This window comes from Herpailurus yagouaroundi, unplaced genomic scaffold (assembly GCF_014898765.1).
Source record: "Herpailurus yagouaroundi ecotype Mexico unplaced genomic scaffold, PumYag 162, whole genome shotgun sequence".
NCBI lineage: Eukaryota > Metazoa > Chordata > Mammalia > Carnivora > Felidae > Herpailurus > Herpailurus yagouaroundi.
Genome location: NW_024412403.1, coordinates 25909256 through 25934043, shown reverse-complemented (window position 1 = coordinate 25934043; position 24788 = coordinate 25909256). Strand labels below are relative to the sequence as shown.

At 37.4% G+C, this 24788-nt stretch overlaps 1 protein-coding gene across 2 annotated transcripts; it reads left to right on the top strand.

Annotated features, from left to right (window-relative positions):
• Positions 1-282: 282 nt before the first annotated feature.
• CHODL (chondrolectin) lies at positions 283-24498 on the top strand. 2 transcript variants are annotated; one of them, XM_040484144.1, is made up of 7 exons: positions 283-898; positions 12017-12326; positions 13214-13371; positions 17235-17321; positions 19416-19518; positions 21691-21769; positions 23086-24498. In XM_040484144.1, exons 1-7 carry the CDS (start codon positions 820-822, stop codon positions 23086-23088), a joined length of 819 nt encoding a protein of 272 aa, XP_040340078.1. In that variant the 5' UTR covers positions 283-819; the 3' UTR covers positions 23089-24498. The 2 variants fall into 2 exon arrangements, with proteins under 2 accessions (XP_040340078.1, XP_040340077.1); XM_040484143.1 differs by lacking the exon at positions 21691-21769 and having other exon boundaries at positions 306-898.
• Positions 24499-24788: the final 290 nt, after the last annotated feature.

Below are 24788 nucleotides of genomic sequence, written 5' to 3'. Positions count from 1 at the left end.
AGTGGCTAGTGCCCTGAATCTAGCAATACATATGATCAAGCAATTTAGCACAAAAAGAGAAAGGCCCCACAACTTGGCATCCCCGTGGACATTAATCTTTGAGAAAACCAAATGGATCCAACTTTTGCCAGAGTTTAATAGCAAAGCTGTCACATTTCACACAAACGAGTATCTGGTCTGTTAGCGAATGGGAAGAGGGCACCCGGGGAAGCGGAGGGGAGGAGGTGGGGCTGCTGACTGCACTCTTTTTCAAAGTGGCTCTAGTTTTTAGGGGAGGGGCTGGGATGCTCCGCATAGCGGGAGAGACGAAGTAGTTAAAAATCATTGCTAGCGAGAGGGGCTGGAACCCTGGGATGTGGGTATATAAGACCGCGCTTCCAGCACAGCGCCGCCGCCGCCGCTGCTGCTGCCGCCGCCGCCTTGAGAGCCGGGACTAGGCACACGGGCTCATTCCTACGCTAGCCAGAGGCCGGGGACAGGAGCACTGGGCGCGAGTGGGGTCCAGCCCGGGGGTCCAGCCCGGGGCTTCCGCTTCACCTCTGGGGCGGACGCGGGACCCTCTAACTTCTACTTCCTCTCCTTCAACGCGCATCCGCCGTGTGGTGCGCTCTAGCCCATCACACCCGCGCGCGGCACGAGCGCGCCTGGCTGCAGGCCCCGCCGAAGGCAATGAGTGCAGGCGGCCGGCCAGCTGGGCTCCGGCGGTGGGAGTAGGGCCCGGCGGGGAGGCAGGGAGGCTCAGAGGTTAGAGCTACCGCTGCGCGGCGGGCAGAGGCCGTCTTCGCTTCGCGCAACACCTGCTGCTGTCGCCGCTCCGCGATGAGCCGCGTGGTCTGGCTGCTGCTGGGCGCCGCGCTGCTCTGCGGCCACGGAGTTTTCTGCCGCCGGGTGGTCAGCGGTGAGTCAGGGGGGCCGCCCGTCGGGCGGATGAGCCGGGAGAGGGGACCGCGGGGCGCGCGGACGAGGGTGGTGCGGGACCGACCGTCCTGGGATGAAGGCTCTCCTGGAGGTTGGAAACCTGTGCAGGGTACGGGGCCGAGATGAGCAGGGGGCGTGGGGGTGGGGGGAAAAGATTGTATTCCGCTTTCTTCCCCTCCCCCACAAAACACGCACAGAGAAAAGTTTCAATTTTTTGGAAGTGCCTGGTTCCGTAGCTGTGAAGCGAGCTCTGCTTTATCATGAGCACTACAGCGTTTTCCAGGAGTAATTTCCACCTTCTTTGTAAGGGAGTTGGCCACCGGGCAGGGCTTGGCACCTGCAAAAAGGGGTGGGGTACCATGGAGCAGGCAGAGGAAACCCAAAGCCGTAAGAACCACTGCAGAAATGTCACCCCCTGTTGGTCTGGCTCGACTTCAGTACGCGCACGGTGTTCACTCGGATGATTTCCCAGCCCAGACCTGCTAGCTGTGGGGCGCTCACAGACTCCCGGGCGCACAGCCTTTGTTCTCAGGGAACGCTGACGAAGAACGGGGGACTGACCGATCCTTGTAGACTCCTTTCCTTTGCACGCCTTATTCCAGCTTAGGGACTTCTCAGAAAATGAAGTCAGCTCGAGTTGGGCAGAGGTGTACATGGTAATGACCGCAGGTCCATGCACACAGTAGGTGCCCATTTAGGTGGATTGGGTCAGTGTCAGGGAAATGGGTCAGAATTGGCAAGCTTCCCAGCATTCGCTCTGATTTTAATTTTTCTTCGACTTCTGTTCTGTTGTTGAGTAATTTATATCGTATTCACCCTTCCTTACTTTTGGGCAAGGACTCTTAAAACACGAAGAGTCTCTAAAGCTTAGGATGAATGAGTCGGGCCTTGCAGGAAACTTGAGCATAACCATCCTTATTGAAATTTCTTGAGATGCTGATTAAAGTGTTTCTGTAAAAACGGGAACCCTCTTGCACTGTTGGTGGGAATGCAAACTGGTGCAGCCACTCTGGAAAACAGTGTCGAGGCAGAAAAAAAAAAATAAAGTGTTTCTGTAAATATTTGTTGAATGTAGGTGAGCATGTGCTTTAAGTGTGGAAGTTTTTGTTTTTTTTTAAATGTAAAAAGCACAAATTCCCTTTCACATTCTGTGCATCTGTATAACAGGTGTCACTAGAGGTAGAGATAGATGACAAATGACATGTACTTAATCAGTAGTGAAGCCAGACCTTTAGAAACTGACATATTAAGCTTAATTGTTGCTGATCTTCCCCTCAGCAATATGTGATGTTCTGCATCTTAAGAATATAATTCTTAAATGTCTAGTTATCAATCATTCTCCACTAACTTTTGGCCCTCTGGAGACACTGGAATTAAATACACTGTGAACTATCATTTGGACATACATGCTGCTTATATGGGGGGTGGGGGAGGAGAAAATCAGAGTCTTTATAAAATGAAAACTTTACAGTATCAGGTAAGGATGTCACAGGAGCCATAACATTAGATCCTTTCCCCCTTAATTTGGCTTTGAAGAAAAAGTGTATTATATAGACCTGAGTGTGTAAATTACATATTTGGCAGACTTTGTGTTTATGAGAATTACTCTTACAAATAAATGAACAGCACAGACCAGGCTTTTAGCATATGGTGTTTTTTAAACACATAGAAACACTCCATTGACTTAAATAGTATCCATTTGGCATATTCTTATTTACATGCCATAAACTTTGCGGAAAAGAAATATATAAAGTAAAAACAGAACTTAAAAGATTATTGATGAGAAGTTTATTTTGTGTTGTATTATCGCATAAATTGTTGCAAACCTTTTGCTGTGTTTTCCTATTAAATATTTATAAGCATATTGTAGGTGACATCTGGAAAATTTCTAATTAACTGAACATGATTTATTTGATTTAACATAAATGATAATGTTTACTTGATATCAAAACAATTAGTTATGTTTTTCTTATGACTATTTTAATTGCCTTTGGCCCTAAAAATCACATTAAAATTTGATCATTATAAACTTGTGACTTTATCCTTTGAAGACAAATTTTTAAAAATATATTTTTGCCATAATAGCATGAGTGCAGACAGTCTAAAACATGACATGTTGAAAGTTGTAGGTCTACTGTCTGCCTGATTAGTGTTAAGTTTTGAGGTATGCATCAACTTTTTCCTGCCACTGGGGGCTATTTACCAAAATTCCAATCGAGTGTCTGCCCAATGCAAGAAGCTTTCAGGGGCCATTATTAGGAAAATACTTATATTCTATTTGCTAAATATCAGTACAGCTATTAGTAATTTCTATATAGTGTGCCAAAATAATTACTTTCACCAGAAAAAAGACAGGAACTTGCAAAATAATCCTCTATAAAAATTTTCGTTTTAGCACTTTAAAATATTCAATAAGATACTCTCCAATACTTTTAAATACATCACTGTTTTAAAAATAGAAAGCATTATTTATAAATGAAGTTAAAGTATTTTAATAAGAAATTACATTTCAAACTTCATAATCATAATCTGTCCCATAAGGGTTAATAGCATCAAGCAGTAATAGTTAAGTGTTTTTATAGGTTAGTGGTCATGCTTATTCTGATGCACAAATATGTAATAAAAATAGATAACTGCGAGAGTAATTTCATGAATTAAAGAGTATTTAATGCAAGACTTAATGAATGTATGAGTCAAAGTTGTGAACTACTTTTAGGATCTTAGATTTGTACTGATTTGTTGCTGAACACAGATGTGTAGAGAATATTTGTAGGAAGTACAATCATTTAATTCTGTGACTTTACTGGTAGATAATGACATCTTTAGGACAAAGATAAGAGGATTTTACTTATGGGGACATGGATACATATGAAAAAGAAGTGTTGAAAACTCAGGTTTCTAAGATGGGAAGATATGTCTAAAGAGCATGTGGATACTTTTAAACATTTTAAGTGTTTTAAAGTAATGAATTTTTTTTAATTCTTGCTTTTTCTTTTTAGTACACATAGCGGTGATCCCCAATTTGTTGATGCAGCAAAATGGCACTAAGTGTATTTCATGGTACCTCCAAATTTCTGCAGAAAAATGTAATAGGTATTAATTTGAACTCATTAAAATTGGCATGCATTTTACATTGGAGACTGGGTGATTTAGACATATTTCTTTTATTGTGCAGATGCCACAGAATTATGCAAGTGCTTGGGTGGTGACCAGTAGTCCATAGATTATTATGATAGCAAAGGAGATACAAAAAAAATCTGCTGAGCATATCTCAGCCTGTGGTACTATTGCATGACATCATCAAAAGCATAAAGTGATGACAGAGCAGTTTTCAGAGATGCAATTACTTTAAGTATCTATTGGGCAAGAAAGGAACACATTAATCTTATTACTAGTCATCTAATAAATTACACATCTATCGTAGCCATTACTCCTTAACTGCTATTTTTCATTATTTTATAGTTTTGTTTTTATAACTCTTCTTCCTGAGGAAGGTAATATCTATTACATTAATGTTAAAAAAGAGGTAGTATTATATAAAGGGGTCCAGGGTGGAAACCCAGCTGATGTTCTCACTAGATTTTATAACAGCTTTCTGTGCTAGGCACTTGGCATACAGGTGGATGGCTGCACACACCTTTCAGGCGGGATTGTTTCTTTCACTGTGGTAACATATTACTGGTAATATAACATGCCTGACAATTTGACTGAAGTTACACTTTTTGTAATTGGGAAAAATTCATTTGGGCTTTGCTTTATTTGGAAAAATGAAAGAACTAGATAAAATAACTAAGGCTGCATGTGGTTTGAAAATATGAGATAGATGTCCCAATATTAATCCCATGTCTAATTGTAGAGTAATAGAAAATTCACAAGCTGCTCAGAAAAACAAACTCTCAAGGCACAAACCCTTGCATATAGTAGCAGTGCTAATCAATAACAGATCAACGCTAATAATTATAACAAGGAAAACCCGAATAATGTGTATATTCATCAGTCCCTTTATTTATTCATTAAATATTTCACTTTAGAAAAAATACTACATTTGAGACATATATGGAGGTAGCATAGACATCAGGGTGAAGGCATGGACTGCGGGGCTAGACTGCCTGATTCACAACCCTGATTTATGAGCTGTGTGAATCTGGCAAATTATCTAACTTTTCTATGCCCCCTTGCCTCATTTTTAAAATAGGGTGAGATCTACGTGATGCGACCAACAGCACAGGATTGTTGGAGGGTCAAGGGGTTTGAAAAGATTTGTGCAGATTGTGTCATGCACAGAGGTATGTCCCAAGAAGCTGAGAGGGGGCTCAGTATGCAAGTTCTGCGCCTGGAGCTGAGGCCACCTAGAGGAAAACACTACTTTTTCTAGCTCAACAGCCTGTATCACCAGGAAAGAACATCTTTTCCTAATTTACCCAAAGGTGTGGATTGCGCTAGCAGTGAGACCATCCATGCTAAACTACTGATAAATGTCTGGCTATTATTATTTATCTGTATTTCTTTAGAACTCCTAACCACGCTCCCTTTAGGTAAGAAAACTGAGGCCAGGAACATTTAAGTAATGTTCCCAGTGTACCTACAATTCAAGTATAGCTCTGGGATTCAAAACCAGTTCTTTCTGATTGAATGCTTGAACTTTTAAGTCACAAAGTTACTTGGTTTACCATTTGCTATTTAGACCTCAATTTTAAATATGCATAGTAGGGGTGCCTGGGTGGCCCAGTTGGATAAGTGTGAGTTTGAGCAAGGAGTCCCGTTACCTTCTCAAAGCTTGTGGTATTTCCCAGTGGGAGAGGTAGGACCTTGCAAAGCTGGCACCACCATTCACGAAATGACCCAGGGTTCCAGTTTTGAGTTTGCTTATTAATGTAAGAAAATAGATTCCTGCACACTCATAATAGCACATTATGTATTTAATTGCACTATAAAATCTGTTACAAAAATGAGAGTTTATTATAACAAACCTTTTTTTTTAAAATAAAGAATAGCTCTTAAGAAGTAGGTGTAATATTGAACACGGAATGCTTCAAAGAATTTCTTTTTAGTTTAGAAATCAGATAACCTTGTTATCAGAGGTCATGTCACTCTGTATAATGTGGGATCTACCCATTTACCAGTTTGATTTTGAGGAGGGGTAAGAAAGAATTAGGAAAAACAAATTATTTTGTGGGATCTGGTAACATGTCCAAAGTTCAGTCAGTCTGCTTTGGGAAAGATTTATCATGTAGATCCTCTTTTGTACAATGTTTTTTCTTTTTGTAACAAAAAGTAGATCATGATTGAGCCATGGGAATTCATACAATATCTTCTATATTTTTATTAAAAATTATGATATAAACTCAATACTCAATATTGACAATATATGATGCTAGTGTGAGGTATAAGAAAAATGTTATTACTTTACTAACAGAGGACTCAACTGTCAGAAAGTTAGTAAACATAAGCAAAATAAAACTAAATCATAGATCCTTTATATTCAGAAAGAAAAAAGTAAACTGCCATAACTTTATGAGTTTGGCTCCACTTTTACATCAAGGTCAAAAACATTTACTGCCAATATTTAGCTCTAAAGGAATTTCATGACTATGACAGAAGACGAAACTATCTATTCATGGGAATAATAGAATAGCAGAATCTTAGCTGTGACCGTGATAGGAATGTTTACTCTAGTAGGCAGTCCTGAGAATTATCTCTAAACAAAAGTGCATGTGGATATATGTAGTTCTGTATGCATGTATGTATAAAATTAACAGGTGCAGAATCCTAGATGGAAAGTCTTTTGTCATGCTTGTATATAAAACAACAATCAAAGGATGTTTGTCCTTGGAGATGCTAGGTGACATTTAATAAATTATTGTTAGTATCAGTGTTGCCTTGTGTAATAACACTGTGATATGGTTATTTGAATATTCATCTAAATATTTTATGGGTAGTAGAAAAGTAGATGGAAGTTGATGTTGTGGGTGGAAGCTTGTAGAATTCTTATTGTTCAAAACAGTCAATGACAGATTTTATTTGAATGTAACATTTAAAGATCAGAGAAAAGGATTCTCCACGTGATCTCACAGAATGAGAAGAGAGGTCATCTCAATGGTTCTCTAGGAAGATGAGCCTTTACAGAAGTGGGAAAAGTTGCTTCCAGAAGATTTGTATTAATGGAACTTTTCTGGGAATTAGGGCAACATTTGTTTCCCAGCTGTTGGAGTTCCACTGCCATGACAGCCAAATGTGACCATCTGAAATGGTGGTGAGCATTCAATAGCTGCTTTCGCTGGTTTTGCTACAGCTTGGACCAAATCTGCACACAGAAGCCGTAGTCAGTAGTGAAATAGAATTGGATGTAAAGAAATTCACACTGTCAGCTTTACTGATGATATATAAACGGTAGTAAAAGTGGACAATGTATGTGTATCCTTTTGTGAAAACAGACTTGGTAGATCTGAACTGCTAGTGACTTTTCCATTCAATGTCTGAGGACACAGCTGATATTCGGTGGATACTTTGGAGTGAATATCTGCCTGTTCTAGTACCTGGCCCCTGTTCTGATCCCCTGAGGGTCCCTCTGTTGTGCAGCCATCACAGTCTCTACCCCCTCACCTACGACCCTGGACCACTCCATCCTCCACAACTAAAGAGAGAATACCTGTCATAAACAATGCCATGCCAGCTACCACCTCGGGCCTGTGCAGTATTAGTAATTACTTTAAATATAATCCCTACCTTAGGTTTTTCTTATATCAGCATTATTTCTCTGTGGACTCACGTAGTGGTGTTAGAAATCTCCACATTGCACTAAAGTTCTCTTAAGCATTTTATTCAAATTACTACCTTTTTAAATTAATTAATTAATTTTTAGAGAGAGAGTGTGTGCACATGAGCAGAGGAGGGGCAGAAAGAGAGAGGGAGAGAGAGAATCCCAAGCAGGCTCCATGCTGACAGCATAGAACCCGATGTGGGGCTTGACCCCACGAACCATGAGATCACTACTGAGTGAGGATGCTTAACTGAGTGAGGCAACCACATGCCCCTCAAAGTGCTATCATATTTTATAAATGAGTTGATTCTTACCATCATTTCTGTCCCCTCACCATAAATAAATCTGTGTTGCACTTATATTTTAATACATTAAAGATCATGAACAGAGACTTTTAGCATATCAATCCCATGTAGGCACCCTCTGAATTTGTGCTAACCTTGTTACATAAATAATGTTTACTCTTTCAGATTTCTGGTGATTGTTTTTTTAAGTCGGTTTCTTTTTGACATCTTGCAAAACAATCTTGTTGGACAAGCTTAATATTTCAGAAATGCTGGAGTCAAATCCAAGTCTGAGAGTTCTTGGAGTGAAAAATTGAGCAAGTTGAAAACTCAAGGGAATGCAGTTACGATATATTTTGAGACTTAGAAATATGTAAAGGATGTAGGAGATGAAAATGGAAATAGCTTGCGTTAAAAATGCAGGCACAACGCTCACTGGGCTTCATGACATTTTTAGAATATCATCAGGAACAACCATTTTAAACAATGAAGTCATCACAAAATCTAATAATAAATTAGGAGAAATTAAAATAAATAATTGTATTAGAATCAGCCACTGGGACTTCCATGATCATCTCTCAAGGATTATTTATCTGAGACTAATTTGTCCTCTTCAAGTCTCTTTAATTCCATTTTCCTATGGTCAATCATACTAGCATTTTCATTTTCATTAACAATCAGTTGGGGAAGTCTGTTAATTTGTTCATATTATTCAGTGTGTTGCTTCTGGGTCCGGATCACAGTTAATGAGACAGAGAGGACTACTGGGTGTTGTGCTTGCGTTGTTCCAACTGCTATTGTATTAGATGGCTGTTCTCAGCTTGTGTCATGATACTGAATGCCTATCACTCAAACACCGTTGTGAGGTTAATGGCCTCTGGATTCCTGCTCCCTCCTGACTTGAGTGTCATCATAGGTCATTAATTGCTGATTCTGGGGGAGAATGGATGTGGTACCAATGTTGACTCAGTGTGGTGTACTATAATTAAGAATCCAATGTTTGAATGCTGTAGTTTTTAGCCAGTGTTTAAGTACAATAACTCTCCCTCCCTCCGCTACTGACAAATTTTTTTCATCAGCCACAAAATTAAATATCAAGTGAAAAAAAACCTTCAATCCCAACAAGAATAATGTTCATGAAGATGAATCTTAAGAAAGCAGTAAAGCTATGCCTTAATTTCTTAGCATTTGACTTTATTTTACATTTACAATTTGACTTTATTTTACATTAAATGCTTCATAGTCTGTTTTCTGAGGCCAAATCTAAACTGAATACAGAAAAAGACTAAGAAAGCAGTGGAGGCTATGGACAGTGGGTTGGGATAAAGAAATAACAGACAGAGAGGGATTCGTGGCGGTTTTTAAAGTTGATAGCAGAGATCAGAAGTGACCCAAAGAAGCTAATGAAAAACAAAATGAAACAGGTTGGTCATTCTGGAGATTGTCTATCATTTGGCATACATGTCTGGTGATAATAAGGGGGCAAATCTAAACAACAGAGCGATAGGACTTCCCTTGCTGGTAGTTAGCTGAATCCCGTACACTCTAATATCCCTGATATGTATGTGGATTTATTGTGGCCTGATGTTATTATCATCCATAGTGTAGTTAGGAGGAAGTCATTCTGCTTCATATGTAGACAAATGTGAAATTCACATGTAGAGGTGTATGAAATTTGATTCTGAGAGATTTTTTTAAATCAAACTTTGCCTGTGTCTTTAAGTCTTCACAGACGTTGTTAGAGCAGAAGTAAACTAGTGATGTCACACAATGAAGTTTTATAAAAGATGATATTCCATTAAGAAGTCTCAAAAATTAAGCTTCATTTGTTGTCACAAACACATATATGACTTAAAAATATATGTATATATGTGTATATATGTACACACACATATTTATGTATATACTGACTTTGAAAATCTTTAGAGATATCAGAATAGGTGGCTTAAGTGCTGTAATTCATAAAAACCTTTAAAATACAAGTATAAATATAAATTACATTTTAAACTTCCTTTCCAAATTCTGATTATTCTATTTATTTATTCATGGATTTTGGACATTTTGTGGTCCCCAATCTTTATTCCTAAAGAAATATGCAATAAAACTAGCAATAGTTAAGATTAACTGTAGGGAAAGGTAAATTTAAGTGAATTTGGATTTGATTTTAATGAAATTCTAATTTAGGGAAAATTTAAAAGAAATTCAGTGTTACCCCTTTCACACTCATAAAGGAATTAATCTCAACCAGTCTAATAGGGCATTTTTTATAATAAATTTGAAGAAGTCATTTTTATTTGGTGTGTGTTTAATACATAAATGGAGACTCTAAAGCTGAAAAATAATTTGTTCTCAAGTCTGCTAAATATTTATCACCTAATTTGTTTTTAGCTCATTGTTTAACCATCTTTGAAAGATGAGTTTCAACAAATTTCAGCCTACCCTGCTCTCTATCCAAGTTATAGAAATTGAGAATAATTAGCAATTGATGAGATTTTTATTTTTTATCTTTTTAAACTTTTTAAACATTTATTCATTTTTGAGAGACAGAAACTGAGTGTGAGTGGGGGAGGAAGAGAGAGATGGGGAGGCACAGAATCCCAAGCAGGTTCCAGGTTCTGAGCTGTCAGCACAGAGCCCGACGTGGGGCTTGAACCAACGAGTTGTGAGATCATGACCTGAGCCAAAGTCAGATACTTAACCAACTGAGCCACCCAGGAGCCCCATCTGATGAGATTTTTAATAGCTCCTTTATTTCCTGATGTGTTTATTCCAACCCTAAGCCATTTGGCTTTTTCATATTTAAAATGCACTTCTTTTCTGTTTGTTTGTTTTAAGTACTTGATTCTCTAAGTTCAAATTTGGGAAATTTTATTTGGAGTTTATGACTCATTTGAGCTGCCTGTGTAAAAAGAGAGGTCATTGGCTGAGCAATTGACACTCACACATAGCATGTCCTATAAAACCAGAAAATATTCAGAGAATTGGTAATGAGAATTTTTCAAAGAGTACTCTAGAAATCTCTCCTGTCACTTCTAATGCTGTGTATTAATAAGTTAATTATTACTAGAGTTACCTTCATTCTGGCCTCTATTAACTTTCAATTTCAGTGTATTTGCTTTCAGATATATACAATAAAAGCAAATGTTTACACCTTAAATTTTGCCACCTTGGGGGCACCTGGGTGGCGCAGTCGGTTAAGCGTCCGACTTCAGCCAGGTCACGATCTCGCGGTCCGTGAGTTTGAGCCCCGCGTCGGGCTCTGGGCTGATGGCTCAGAGCCTGGAGCCTGTTTCCGATTCTGTGTCTCCCTCTCTCTCTGCCCCTCCCCCGTTCATGCTCTGTCTCTCTCTGTCCCAAAAATAAATAAACGTTGAAAAAAAAATTTAAATTTTGCCACCTTGTATCTTTTTTATGATACCTTCTATACATTGGTTTTTACTTGTTTTAAAAATTAAGTTCTTTTGTGAATTATTTTTCTTTCATAACTTTGACCTTTTAGCTCTCTTTGCTCTAAAAGAAAAAGCAATTTCTTTTGCTAGTTTCGTTTGCTATGTAATTGGTTTGTATCTAAGCCAGAAGAATCATGAGTTCTCTTAACAAACATTGTTTTGGAGTCCTGTGTTTAAAAGTTCATATTACAAGTTTACCAGGGAATCATTTTGCTTTTATAAATTGATAATAATAATTAAAAAATAAATAAACTCTATAAAATGATTCCATGGAGGAATCGTTCTTGGGAGAGTGTATCCTGTTTTGATTGGTTCTTTTTTTTTTTAATATTTATTTACTTTTGAGAGAGAGACAGAGAGTGACCAGGGGTGGGGCAGAGAGAGAGGGAGACACAGAATCTGGAGCAGGCTCCAGTCTTTGAGCTGTCAGCACAGAGCCTGATGCGGGGCTCGAACTCATGAACTGTGAGATCATGACCTGAGCGGAAGTTGGAAGCTCAACCGACTGAGCCACCCAGGCGCCCCTTGATTGGTTCTTTAATCCTAATTCATAGTAGCATTATGAATATAGTTCAAAGAATCAATGCATGCTATCTTTTTTCCAGGCCAAAAGGTGTGCTTTGCTGACCTCAAGCATCCCTGCTACAAAATGGCCTACTTCCACGAACTGTCCAGCCGCGTGAGCTTTCAGGAGGCACGCCTGGCTTGTGAGAGCGAGGGGGGGGCCCTCCTCAGCCTGGAGAATGAAGCAGAACAGAAGTTAATAGAAAGCATGTTGCAAAACCTGACAAAACCAGGAACAGGGATTTCTGATGGTGATTTCTGGATAGGGCTTTGGCGAAACGGAGAGGGGCAAACATCTGGTGCCTGTCCAGATCTCTACCAGTGGTCTGATGGAAGCAGTTCCCAGTATCGGTGAGTAGGGATCTTGAGGAGTTAAGTGTGCTGTGGGGGGGACTCGAAAGGGAGGAGGGAGATTTCTGGGTTTTTTGTTTTGTTTTGTTTTGTTTTCTTTTTTTTTTTTTTAAATTCAAATAATTTCTATAAATTGAAAAAAATTAAAATTGTATTTAGAGTCAAAACCCTTTAGTGATGAAAATCACAAGTATTTCTAGGTGAAGGCAGAAATATTTCTAGGTTAACAAGACCAGATTTGACTTTGGACTTTAAACAAATTGTAAATAATGGAGGAAGAAATAGGTTATTTACAGAAAATATCTACATATGTACTGAGAGGTACAAATTTGGTGACAGAAGAGACTTACATACATGCTGGCATCTCGGAAGCAGTTCTCAAAGAGCTTGATTTTATTTTGTTGGATTTTAAGAATGCCTAAGGTCCTTCTTCCTCCTCAATCTTGGGAGCCAAATAGAGCCTTACATGTACCACAGCAGCAATTTTATACTCTACAACAAGGGGTCCATCTGCAGACGTACTGAGTGTTACTGTAGGAGAGTGCTGGGCTTTTGTAAAGAGGTTCGGGTATCTCAGTGCAAAAGTCAGCTGAACTGGCTCATTCATCTCTATGGTAACAGCTTCTTCCTCTTTATGGACATTACTTGGTTGAGGATGTCAGAATAGAATGGGCTAAATGGGTGATGGATATTCAGAAGGGCACTTGTGATGAGCACTGGGTGTTACATGTAAGTGATGAATCACTAAATTCTACTCCTGAAGCTAGTATGATACTATATGTTAACTAACTGGAATTTAAATACAAAAAAAAACTTGAAACAAAACCAAACCAAAAGAATAGGGTGGTTGAAATCACTTAGAGGTGTTCCTGTTGCTCTGTTTGCAGAAACTGGTATACTGATGAACCTTCCTGTGGAAGTGAAAAGTGTGTTGTGATGTATCATCAACCAACAGCCAATCCAGGCCTGGGGGGGCCCTACCTTTACCAGTGGAATGATGACAGGTGCAACATGAAGCACAATTACATCTGCAAGTATGAACCAGGTAGGAAGTCCTGTAAGGAGGTACAGCAGATGTTGGGCGTATTTGCTTCTATTTTTATCTTCACTATTTGTATTTAGGCTTCACTTCCTTTGGATCCTTTTGTTTCTCTGCTATGAAACGTGGAATTACTTTGTACCTTGTCATATCACTCAGTGTACTGAATTATACTTCATGCTCTAGAGCAAACTGTCCAATCAGTCAAATAGAAGGGAGTAACTAGACACATCTGGAGACATGTCTTTAAGAGAAAAGAACATTTTTCTGTGAAAGTCAGAGTGTTTTGGAAATAGGTTTTACAAAGAACGTGTATCTATTTTTAAATATTTTAAATAATTAGTGTAATGTGTGTGAAGTAGGTATAAGTCACCAGAGCACCTATAGATTTACACACGTGGACAGCAGATCTTTGGGTGATTATCTGGTGAGTTTAAGGGAACAAAGCAACTTTCTCCTGGAACATTAGCTTATCATTTGTTGGCATGTGCTCCTCAGTGAAAGTCAGACTGATTATGGCTCATTGAACCGCAGTGGAAACAAAAGTGGGGACCTGTGCCATGTTCCTCCCATGATTGTCATGCTTTGGAACATACCTCCTTAGATAGCTTTTGTTTGAAGTCTCCACCTTCTTGCCTGTGAAGCACGTGGGAAGATTGCATTGACCTGAGCTACACTGGTGTGTTTTCCTGTTGAAATAGTAAATTTGAATTAGTGTGAAGAGGACAGATCGACTAAATTAAAATTTGACCAAAAGTAGACACTCAGCAAAAACTCTGTAAAGTAATTCTTTTTAATGACCTAATAAAGTCAAACTAGATACTTAGGCTTTAGTTTTTTTTTTTTTTTTTTTTTTTTTTTTTTTTTTTGATGTTTTTCTCCTCCTCAGTGTTGGGAAGTATCATTTTAAATCTTTTGAGGGGCTGTCTACTTGACCTCATAATGTGTTCATGGAAGGCAATTACCATCAAGTACTGCTATTTCCATTATTCTCTTGAAATTACATGATTCCTTTTCTCATAAGACCTTAAAGCCCAAGGGATTATTTGGATTAGATTTACCCTTCTCTTATATTTATCCTGCTCTTGAGTATATTAGCCAGCTTTCTATATCCCTGGTGAGTTTATTCTTTAAAGCCCTAAATCCATCATTACCATCCTAGAAGCCTTTGCAAAGCCAAATCTGTTATGCACTTACGTTCTTTGTCTTTATTTTTTTTTATTGGAAAAATATAAAGTTGAAATTCTCTGATGTTTTAAATTTGTGACACTATGTACTTGAATGCAACAAAGTATGTTACAGAGCATTCTTTAATACAACGTCTTTTTCTCCTTTCTTTGAGCTTTTAGGTAAACTATTTGACCCTTTGTACATGTGTCTATTTTCTTTTATTTTGCATTCATACTTGCCAAATTATTCAGGACACTATCAACCTCAGAATCTTCTTTACTTGTTTTACATTAGGTAATTTAGGTTCATATTACTCAGGAAAGAGCATTTAAGATAAAAAATATTTTCTTCTTTATCTTCTGTATTCCACCTAAATCTTCAAATAACCTGTGCTTTGTGAATAAGATTCCTTTATGTATTTTTTTGTTTTTGATGCACGTGTACAGTTTTATAGTTACAAATATATAACTATGTGTATAGCATTTTTATTCTTTATTTTAACTGGAATATTTTCATCTTTATTTTCTATTTGTTAACCTTCTTTGAGCTTAGTGTTTTGTTTTTAGGAGATGCTGGTTTGATGAAATTTCTTGCTTATATGGTCAGTGCTTTTTTAGTGGAGAATGATTAATTTCTGGTGGCGAGGGGTTAAAGGAGTAAGCAGTGGGATTTATTAAAATTTGTGAATTAGACCACTTATTTTGAACTTTATTCTCCAGTTACACCTGAAGTACTGTGTGATTTGAACTTCATCTCCTCTTTCTGCCCCTGCATGCCATCTAATAATATGACCAATGATATCTGAAATAATAAACAATTAACCTAGTAATTAATGAAGAAACTGAATAACTCACTACTTGACTTTTTCACTCTTCTCTGTTTTTTGTTATTGTTCTGTGAGTTACATATCTACTCTTTGTGACTGTCAGGGTTTTCCTAAGACATTTTTAAGGGGATACTGCTGAATCTAATTTTTGTATTCATTAAAATTGCATTATGCACTCTTGTTCTTAGACATTAAATATAGTATACATGGGATTAAGTTTTTAAAATTTTGTTAATCAGAAATTACATCAATTTAAAGATTTTTAAGAGTATTTTCAAAAATAACCAGTTCTGGGTTGCCTGGGTGGCTCCGTTGGTTAGACATCCGAATTCAGCTCAGGTCATGATCTCATGGTTCACAAGTTCAAGCCCTGCGTTACGCTCTGTGCTGACAGCTCAGAGCTTGGAGCCTGCTTCAGATTCTGTGTCTCCCTCTCTCTCTGCCCCTCCCATGCTCATGCTCTCTCTCTATTTATCAAAAATAAATAAAAATATTAAAAAATTTTTTTAAATAACCAGTTCTGTGTTAATAAATAGAATAATATCTGTATTATTTATTCAGCAAATACCAGTTGAGCACCGACTGGCATAAGGTGCCTCAGTTCTGTAGAAAAATGAGTGTAGGAAAGGACCATATCTAAAACCTCCAGGAGGCTATTAAAGTGTTAGAGTGAGATATGTACACAAGGGTAATAAATATTCTTACAGGATGGTGTATGGTAAACTTCCAATAAAGAGAGACTATGTGGCCAAATAAAGAGTAGCAAATATGGTATTAAAAATAACTTAACATTATAAACTAATTTAAAATGTTGCATGTGTTTTTTCTTTTCCATCATTTGACAAACATAAACAAAGAATTATATTTTTGAAGCAAAAGACAAGTTTACAGGTTTTTTTTCTTACTAATTCAGTTTACTTTCACTGAACTGTTAATTTAACAAACAGTGCCCTAGGGGGAAAAATAGGTGGCACAGCAGTATGAGATCATGGTAAGAAATTTTGACACTTTTTAATTGCATGGCCACTGGGGAGGTCTTGTCTCATAAAACCAGGAAAGAAATAACCTGCAAGCCTTAATTTATTATTGTTTTTTTAAAAAGAAATACACACTACTCGAAAGCAAATCCAAGTATGGCACTGTTTTTCTAGGACAGAAATGTGCTTTGGAATGTTGTTCCTTGAATCATCAATTCCCAGTGCAATCCGTGTAGTCATCTGCTGATTATTACTGCAAGGAGAAATCTAAATATTGTACTGATATGCTTGTCTTTTGAATTGCAGTTAGCGTCTCACATTCTTTTATTATTTTTTTTAATGTTTATTTATTTTTGAGAGTGAGAGAGAGAGCATGAGCGGGGTAGGGGCAGAGAGAGAGGGAGACTCAGAATCCAAAGCAGGCTCCAGGCTCTGAGCTGTCAGCGTAGAGCCCTACAAGTGTCTCGAACCCATGAACCATGAGATCATGACCTGAGCTGAAATCAGACGCTTAACAGACTGAGCCACCCAGGAACCCCAGTGTCTCACATTCTTATGCTCCCACTTCCTGCTTCTCTTTGCCTTTCTTTGTACCTGCTTGGTTTCATTATTGCCAAAGCAGGCTGTCATCAGTATAGATGCGCTGTTCATTCGTAAATGCAGATTTGGGTTGCAAGGATTCACCAAGTAGATCCAGTTGCAAAGATTCACCAAGTGGATACTTTATTCAAAGATAATTAAATGATGACTTTACAGTTGAATAATTTCATGTACCTTTATTACTCTGAAATAAAAGCTATGATGTTTACATTGTTTTATAATAAACCTTTATTTTCATCTACATTTGTATTTCTTTTTTTATCATTGTATATGTTGTGTGTACTTATTATTTACAGAGATCATTCCAACTTCTCCTGTAGAAAAGACGTATTTTACAAATCAGCCAGGAGATACCCATCAAAATGTGGTTGTTACTGAAGCAGGTAATGAACTCATGTGTTTTTAACTCCTCTATCAAGAGCAGAAACTGTAGTTTTAAACTCTGCTTCATGTTAGCCCTAACTTTTCTTATTGCTTATTGATGGGGGCAGTAAATTTGGCCTCTGGAATTTACTTTTGAACTAGGTTAAAACAGATAATGCTAAGCTAGTTTTTTTGAATAGAAGAATCTATTTTGTTTCCTTTTGATTTTTCACCTCAGGTAGATGTATCTAGTAATAAACCAAGTAATCCACATGGAAACCTGGATTCACAGGGAACTTCCCCAACAACGTGTAAGCGTTATGATGTACATCAGCACATTCAGCGGCCGGCAGACAGTGGTGTGCTGGTAAATGTTTAGGGAGAGACCAGTGTGGGAGTGGATATAAAAGAAAAAGCCTGATTTGTAGCCTTTGTAGATTCCTGTGTTATATTATACTCCCACCATGGCTGATTTCAAGCTATCAAGGTGACATCACTGGTGAACAGGGTGGACAGAGTAGGTATAATTAGCTCTCAACCCAGCTGTCCTGAGCACACCAGTCTGCAAAAGAAATCATGAAATCCCAGTGCAGATTGCACATTCCCTGATTAGGATTTGAATCCCAGTCAGAAACTGCTCTAAGAATTAGTTTGGTGCTCCTTTTTGCATGGTCCTGTGATTTTGGGACAGAAATCTTGATATTTCCTAGTTGCTTTGTGAAGATTGAGCCAAAGAGCCAGAGTCTCAGAATCTTTCCACAGGTGATCTAAAATGTGAGGAAGAGTAGGACATACTTTCTCTTTTTCTTTACTGTTATGTATAAAGGACCATGATGGTATTTTGAAAAGGAACGAAAATATTTCCTGAATCCTAAAATGCTTGAAGTTTCATGTCAGGGGCTCAAGAGTAGGTAAAAGCATACCCCATCACTGGACCTCAGATAATAATATATCTTTAGTTAATAAAGGACGTGCTGTACAGTAAAATGGATAGTTTGGTCTAAGTCTGGTCCATTTTGATTTTTTTTTTTTCCAACGTTTATTTATTTTTGGGACAGAGAGAGACAGAGCATGAACGGGGGAGGGGCAGAGAGAGAGGGAGACACAGAATCGGAAACAGGCTCCAGGCTCCGAGCCATCAGCCCAGAGCCCTACGCGGGGCTCGAACTCACGGACCGCGAGATCGTGACCTGGCTGAAGTCGGACGCTTAACCGACTGCGCCACCCAGGCGCCCCTAAGTCTGGTCCATTTTGAACAGAATTGTTCAGATTGGTAATGATGACAACTTTTGATTTGCTAGCTAAATGCATAGTTTTTCAATTTGCTTTTCTTGTATGAACATGACATTAAACCTTAGTGCTTTTTACTTTTCAGGTGCCTGATTTTAAAATCATTCAGAACATCTAAACCTAACTAAAAATATTAGTAAATAATTATATTAGGAATATTTTCCCTTTTATGACATTGAAAAAATGTTCAATAAAGTCATTTTAGTCTGTTTGGGACTGAAGTGTGGCAGTTTTTACTTTTCCAAGAATACTTAATATTGTGTAATGGAACAGGACTAAAAAATGATTCATTTTAGAATTTAATTAAGATCAAGTCTTTATGCTTCTGGGGTCTTGTGTCTCTGGCTTATGACTGTATCATCAGTTAATTTTTTTGTATTTTGATTTAATCCCAAAGTCTTAAGTATCATCATGGCACTGACCTTATTGGTTAGGATGATTATATGACCAATAAATCAACAATTACTTTAATAATCAGTGCTTGTTTTCCTAAGTAATAGCTGAGAATTAATGAAGTGAGATAGATAAGATTATTAATATGTTATGAAAACTAGCCTCTATCTGAACTGTAGATTTAATCGTAGGTTTAGAAATATAGACACTGAATTGAAGCATGGCAACCAGTGAAATATGATTTTGTTTTTAATTTTTATTAAACCTGAATATATTATTCTATTAGGTTATTTAATATTTTGGGAAGAAATTTATTTGGAATTTAATTATAATAATTTTATTTTACCTTGAATTTTTGGGCAATTTTATATAATGTTAGTGTGAGAATTCTGCCTCTGCCATCTTTTTTACTGACTGTTTTACTTCTGTAGGCATAATTCCTAATCTAATCTATGTTGTTATACCAACGATCCCACTGCTTTTATTGATACTGGTCGCTTTTGGAACCTGCTGTTTCCAGATGCTGCATAAAAGGTAAATAATTCATGTATGCAGAGACAACTTAAAAAGTTTTATGTAGGTTTTTATAACTCTTTAAAAATAGTAGTGTAAATTATAGTTTTACTTTGTCTCAAGAAAGTTCTGAATTTTGGAGCACCTGGGTGGTTCAGTCAGTTAAGTGTTTGACTCGATCTCAGCTCGGGTCTTGATCTCATGGTTATGAATTCAAACCCCAGGTTGGGGCTCCACTCCCACTTAAAAAATAAAGAGAGAAAGTTCTGATTTTCCTATCTGTCAGTACACACCCCGTGTATCCAGTCTAATAAGATAGGCCTTGAATACAGGATTCATGCATTACCTCACTTAATATTCACAAGTCATATGAGGTAGGTGCCCTTTTGTTTCTGTTTTTCGGTTGAGATGATGGTGGCTTAGATGGGTTACGCAATTTTGCTTTGGTTCTCACAGCTTGTGTGGGTGGTGGATCTGAAATTTGAATCTTTGTAAGCTTACAACATATGCAACTACTCTATACTGACTCTTGTTTCTTACATATAAGCATTAATGCTAAGCCTTTCAATCTTGACCCCAAGTTGTATGCAAGACTTGATTTTTGTAAGTGCACTCTATAATACTTTTTCAAAAATTTAAGTCATAGGCTTTTGTGTATTTCCAAAGGGTCTTCTGAGTAGAGGAAATCAAGTACAATGGTAAAAGTATGTCACTTTTAGTATGCATCTTCAGCCAAAATGATATATCTTAACAGCAAGATTCTTCGGAGTATTCTTTTATATCTATTTAGCCATATACCCTTGAGTTAGAGGTGAAATTTTTTTCATTTTAATATATGAAATATAAATATATATTAAAAGAAAAAGGAAAAGATGTTGGATTTAAATAAGAACATATTTGCTAGAATAAACTAGCCATCTTTGTCAGTATTTTAAATAAGAACTGATCGAGACAGTGCCGTCATCAGGGAAGGACTGCAAATGAAGTCATTTTTCTCTTTGGATTTTAGTTTATCTTCATCTGTTCTGAAATAGACCATAAAGAATCCACTAAGTAAAAAAAACCCTAGAAAGAAACAATTAAATAGATATAAACTGTAAATGGTTCACATAAATTGTTTAAAGGATCCAAAGTGTGTTGTACAGGCTGTTTAAATAAGACATTTTGAGTAATGAGAAATAAAGCCTGGCAAATTAATACTACACTTTGTATCCTCTGGGTTTTCCAATATATAGGTGAAGCACAGTTAGAAATTTTGTAATATTTTGTACAGAAAAAAGACGATAGTAAATATCTCGTTTCTTTCTTCACGTCCTAAGACTCGAGATGAAAAGATGATTAGTCATTGTGAAAAGCAGAGAAGTAGAGGAAGGATGTGATATAAATCCCCCCTTAACCCAGAAAACTGTTAAGGAAGAGCTGTAAATAACAAATCAGCTTGAAAAACCGATTTTAGGGTGGCTCAGTTGGTTGATCATCCTACTCTTGGTGTCAGGTCAAATCATGATCCCAGGGTGATGGGATCAAGTCCAGAGTTGGGTTCCACACTGTGTGTGAAGCCTGCTTAAGATTCTGTCTCTCTCTCCCTCTGCCCCTCTCCCCTGCTCATGCTCTCTCTCTAAAAAAAATGTTTATATATATATATATATACACACACACACATACATATACATATATACATACACACATATATATAGATAATAGATCTATAGATAGATCTATAGATAATATAGATCTATAGATAATAGATCTATAGATAGATCTATAGATAATAGATCTATAGATAGATCTATAGATAATAGATCTATAGATAGATCTATAGATAATATAGATCTATAGATAGATCTATAATATCTATGGATAGATCTATTATCTATGGAAAAACATTTATAAAAAAAGAAAAATTGATTTAAAAATATTATGCAGGCATTGTCATCTCTAAAATAAAAATTACTATAGTGCCAATAACTGAGTTTTCTTTAAAGTTTGTTTTCCTTCTTCCAAGTAGTGTATTATTGTGGAGATTCTATTCATGCAAAAGTCTTCCAGGTTTTTGAAGATCTATGGAGTTTTCACTTGTTTGAAATTCCCAGAGTGAGAAAATAAACCAAAGTAGGGTACCTCCAGATGCCCGACTTAGATGTAGTGCTTAATTCATTCGTTCTTAGATCCTCCCCTTTTCCTTTCTTCCAGGAAAGCAAGGAGAACCTTCATCAAAGACTCAACTCCATTATCATCTGAGTGCCTTGCAGAAAGTTTAAATTCCAATCTGGTACACATGATGGTTTATATCATTCCATGTCATGTTCAAAATAGTAACTCTTGTTTCCTTAACTGGTAGTAACTCTTAAATGAAATACTAATGCTACACAAAAAAGTTACCTTCATAACTTAACTGCCTTTATTTACCATTTAAAAAATGTCATGTTATTTATAAACTTTGCTTGATTTGTTTTTTTCCTTCATGTTAGATGACTTCATAGATAAAGATGTGTTGATCTTACTTATTTGGAAGCAAATCTCCAAAACCTATAATTTGGACATATTTTATTAGTAGTAAAATCACAGTTAAACTGAAGTCAATTAATATTATAAAATTGTATTGGTCAGGCTTGTTAGGAAGAGTTCTTTTCTTTCTTTGAAGGAGTTCTGCCCTCCCCACCTACACTGAGAGTAACTGGAATGCAGTACCTGTGGGGAGTGGGGCAGATGCGGGGGAAGGGAGGTCTGTGTGGGGCAGGAAGTGCATGACACAAGGGACCAGAAGTGGTTACTTGATCCAGGTGAGGGTTCATTCTCTGGAAACTAGACCCAAAGGAATCTAGATCTTGATAAGTAGCCTAGAGGAGGATGACTTACATAAACTCAGGAATGGGCACTTCTGCAGGAGCCTGAGCAGTGGCCATTTTATGGAAAGAGTGAGGAGACAGCCAACTCTGATACAGGGGCTGGAAATGTGGGCTCAGATTCCACGTCCAAGGAGAGTGAAGTTCAGTCTCAGGTCTAGAAGAACAAAGTTATCAAGGCCTGAATCTACTTTGAACTACATTGGTTGCAGAGACTGAAGTCAAACCAAACTTTCAGGGATTAAGTCACTTAACTATAAAAAAGGAAAACTGAGGGATGGTGATTAGGAAGGTCTTTATACTTAGGACAAAAACACTGTTTCAATCCTTTAGCATTCAATGCAGCATATGTGAATGGAAGAATATCCACAAAGCAAAATTTCAAAATCACTTATCAAATAAAATGAAGATTTATTGGTGATTATAATGAAAATTGTTGGTATTGTTTCAGACATATTTGTGGTGTGTGTGTGTGTGTGTGTGCGTGCGTGTGCGTGTGAATGTGTCTGAATTCTGTACTACAAAGTGTCAAACAGAGATCATTCTATTTTTTTCATTATTTTACATGGTCTATTTACCATCTTCACATTCTGGAATAATCTGGAATTTTTTGTAGATGTGCTGGTGAGAGAAGAAAGACCCTTTCATAAGAAGGGTTTGCAATATCTCCCCTGGGACCAAAACATGCCTATTTCAGTAATAAGTCTCAGGCATTGAACTTACTTCTTCTTATGTTTTTCAGTAAAGGAAGAACAAAAACTAGCCCAAACCAGTCCACCCTGTGGATTTCAAAAAGCACCAGAAAAGAAAGTGGCATGGAAGTATAAGAATCCATCGACTTGGCCCCAGCACAGAAAATAGAATTTTAGAATTCTGGATCTGCATAAGGAATGGCATCTAGAACATTCGCTTGGAATGGCTTGAAATCTCAGAGGATCTGCAAGATGAACTGTAAGCTCCCCCTTGAGGCAAATATTAAAATAATTTTTATATGTTGGTTATTTCATTTACAAAATACGCTGTGCTAACAATGGAGTGAGACATGCTTATCGCTAAAGGATGCACCCAAACTTCAAGTAAATGGAATGGACCATGCAAATAAAATTGCTGTCAACACATTAGAGAAGTGTATGTGTTGGAGGCAGTTATTTTTGTTTCTTTCACCTTTCATAAGTTGTAATCTAGTTCACGTAATGTAAATTGTATTAAAGTTTACAGTGTGCAAAAATATTTTACCTTTACATAAGTGTTTGATAAAAATGGACTGTTCTAATATTTATTTTTATGGTGTTTCATTTTTCAGTACATGCTGTTTTGATTAAAGAAATTTATCACTATTTTCAGCTGAATCCACACACACATAGATAAATTACCACAGAAAATGTTTCTTTTCTAGAAATGGTTCATCTTCTTTCAGTTTCTCTGCTCTGGGGTCAGACAGTGTTTAGGAAATCTCTTCAGAAATAAGAAGCTATTTCATTAACTGTGGTGTAAATTTACTCAAATATTTTACTTAGAGGCAAGAACTGTCTAATTTCAATTGTGCAAGACATGTGCCTTACAATTATTTTTAGTTTAAAATTCAACAGATTTTGTAATAACTTTGTTAATAGCTGTATAAACAATATTATACTCCGTCTAGAACAAAAAAATGGCATACACAATATAAATCATATGTCTTCACATGTTGCCTATATAACCACAAGTAGCTCTCTAAGGGGTTCTGGAATCGAGTTGGTCCTTCCCTTGCCCACAAAACAAAGACAGTTGTTTGGGGGTGGGGATTAGCAGTGAAAGCAGCTGCAGAGTGTGCCTAAGGTTTTCCATGGCTCTGTTCAGCCTCCATTAGCATGTAAGGTGGTCTTATGGTTGGGACCAGGTGCGTCGTCACCACCGTCCATGTGGAGGTAAGCACAGCACACTGACATTTCATGAAGGAGAGAAACTATGATTTAGTGTGCAAATGGGTTGGAGGGCATCAGTGATCAATCATGTGTTCGTGTTGAGGATTCGTCTGAGAGAGTGAACTGCGGCTCCTCTGGTCTTCTGCTAGTTTCTTCAATGCTTGTGTCTCCTCAAGAGACTTGTAACTATCTGGTCTTCAAATGTCCCTGTGTTCCTTTTAACTAAATAAAAAGTTCTTGTTTCTGACGAATGGCCGTGGGTGTTGTCTAAATATTTTAAGTGAACAAAATATAGATCTGTTTGCATCAGCACATGAAGATGAAAACAAATTACTGTTAAAGTATGGTATGAATGGAAGTTGGAGTTATAGAGCATGTTAAACCTCATCTTTGCCCTGTTAAACCTTTGATGTTAGAAAATAAAGAGCTTTCATTAAGGCAATCATGACTAGTGTTGGTTGGTGAAACTTAAAGACAAATAGAGATGAGTGGGCATTGGCCCCCTTTCTGCTGCTTGGAGACTGAGGGCATGGACAGCTGT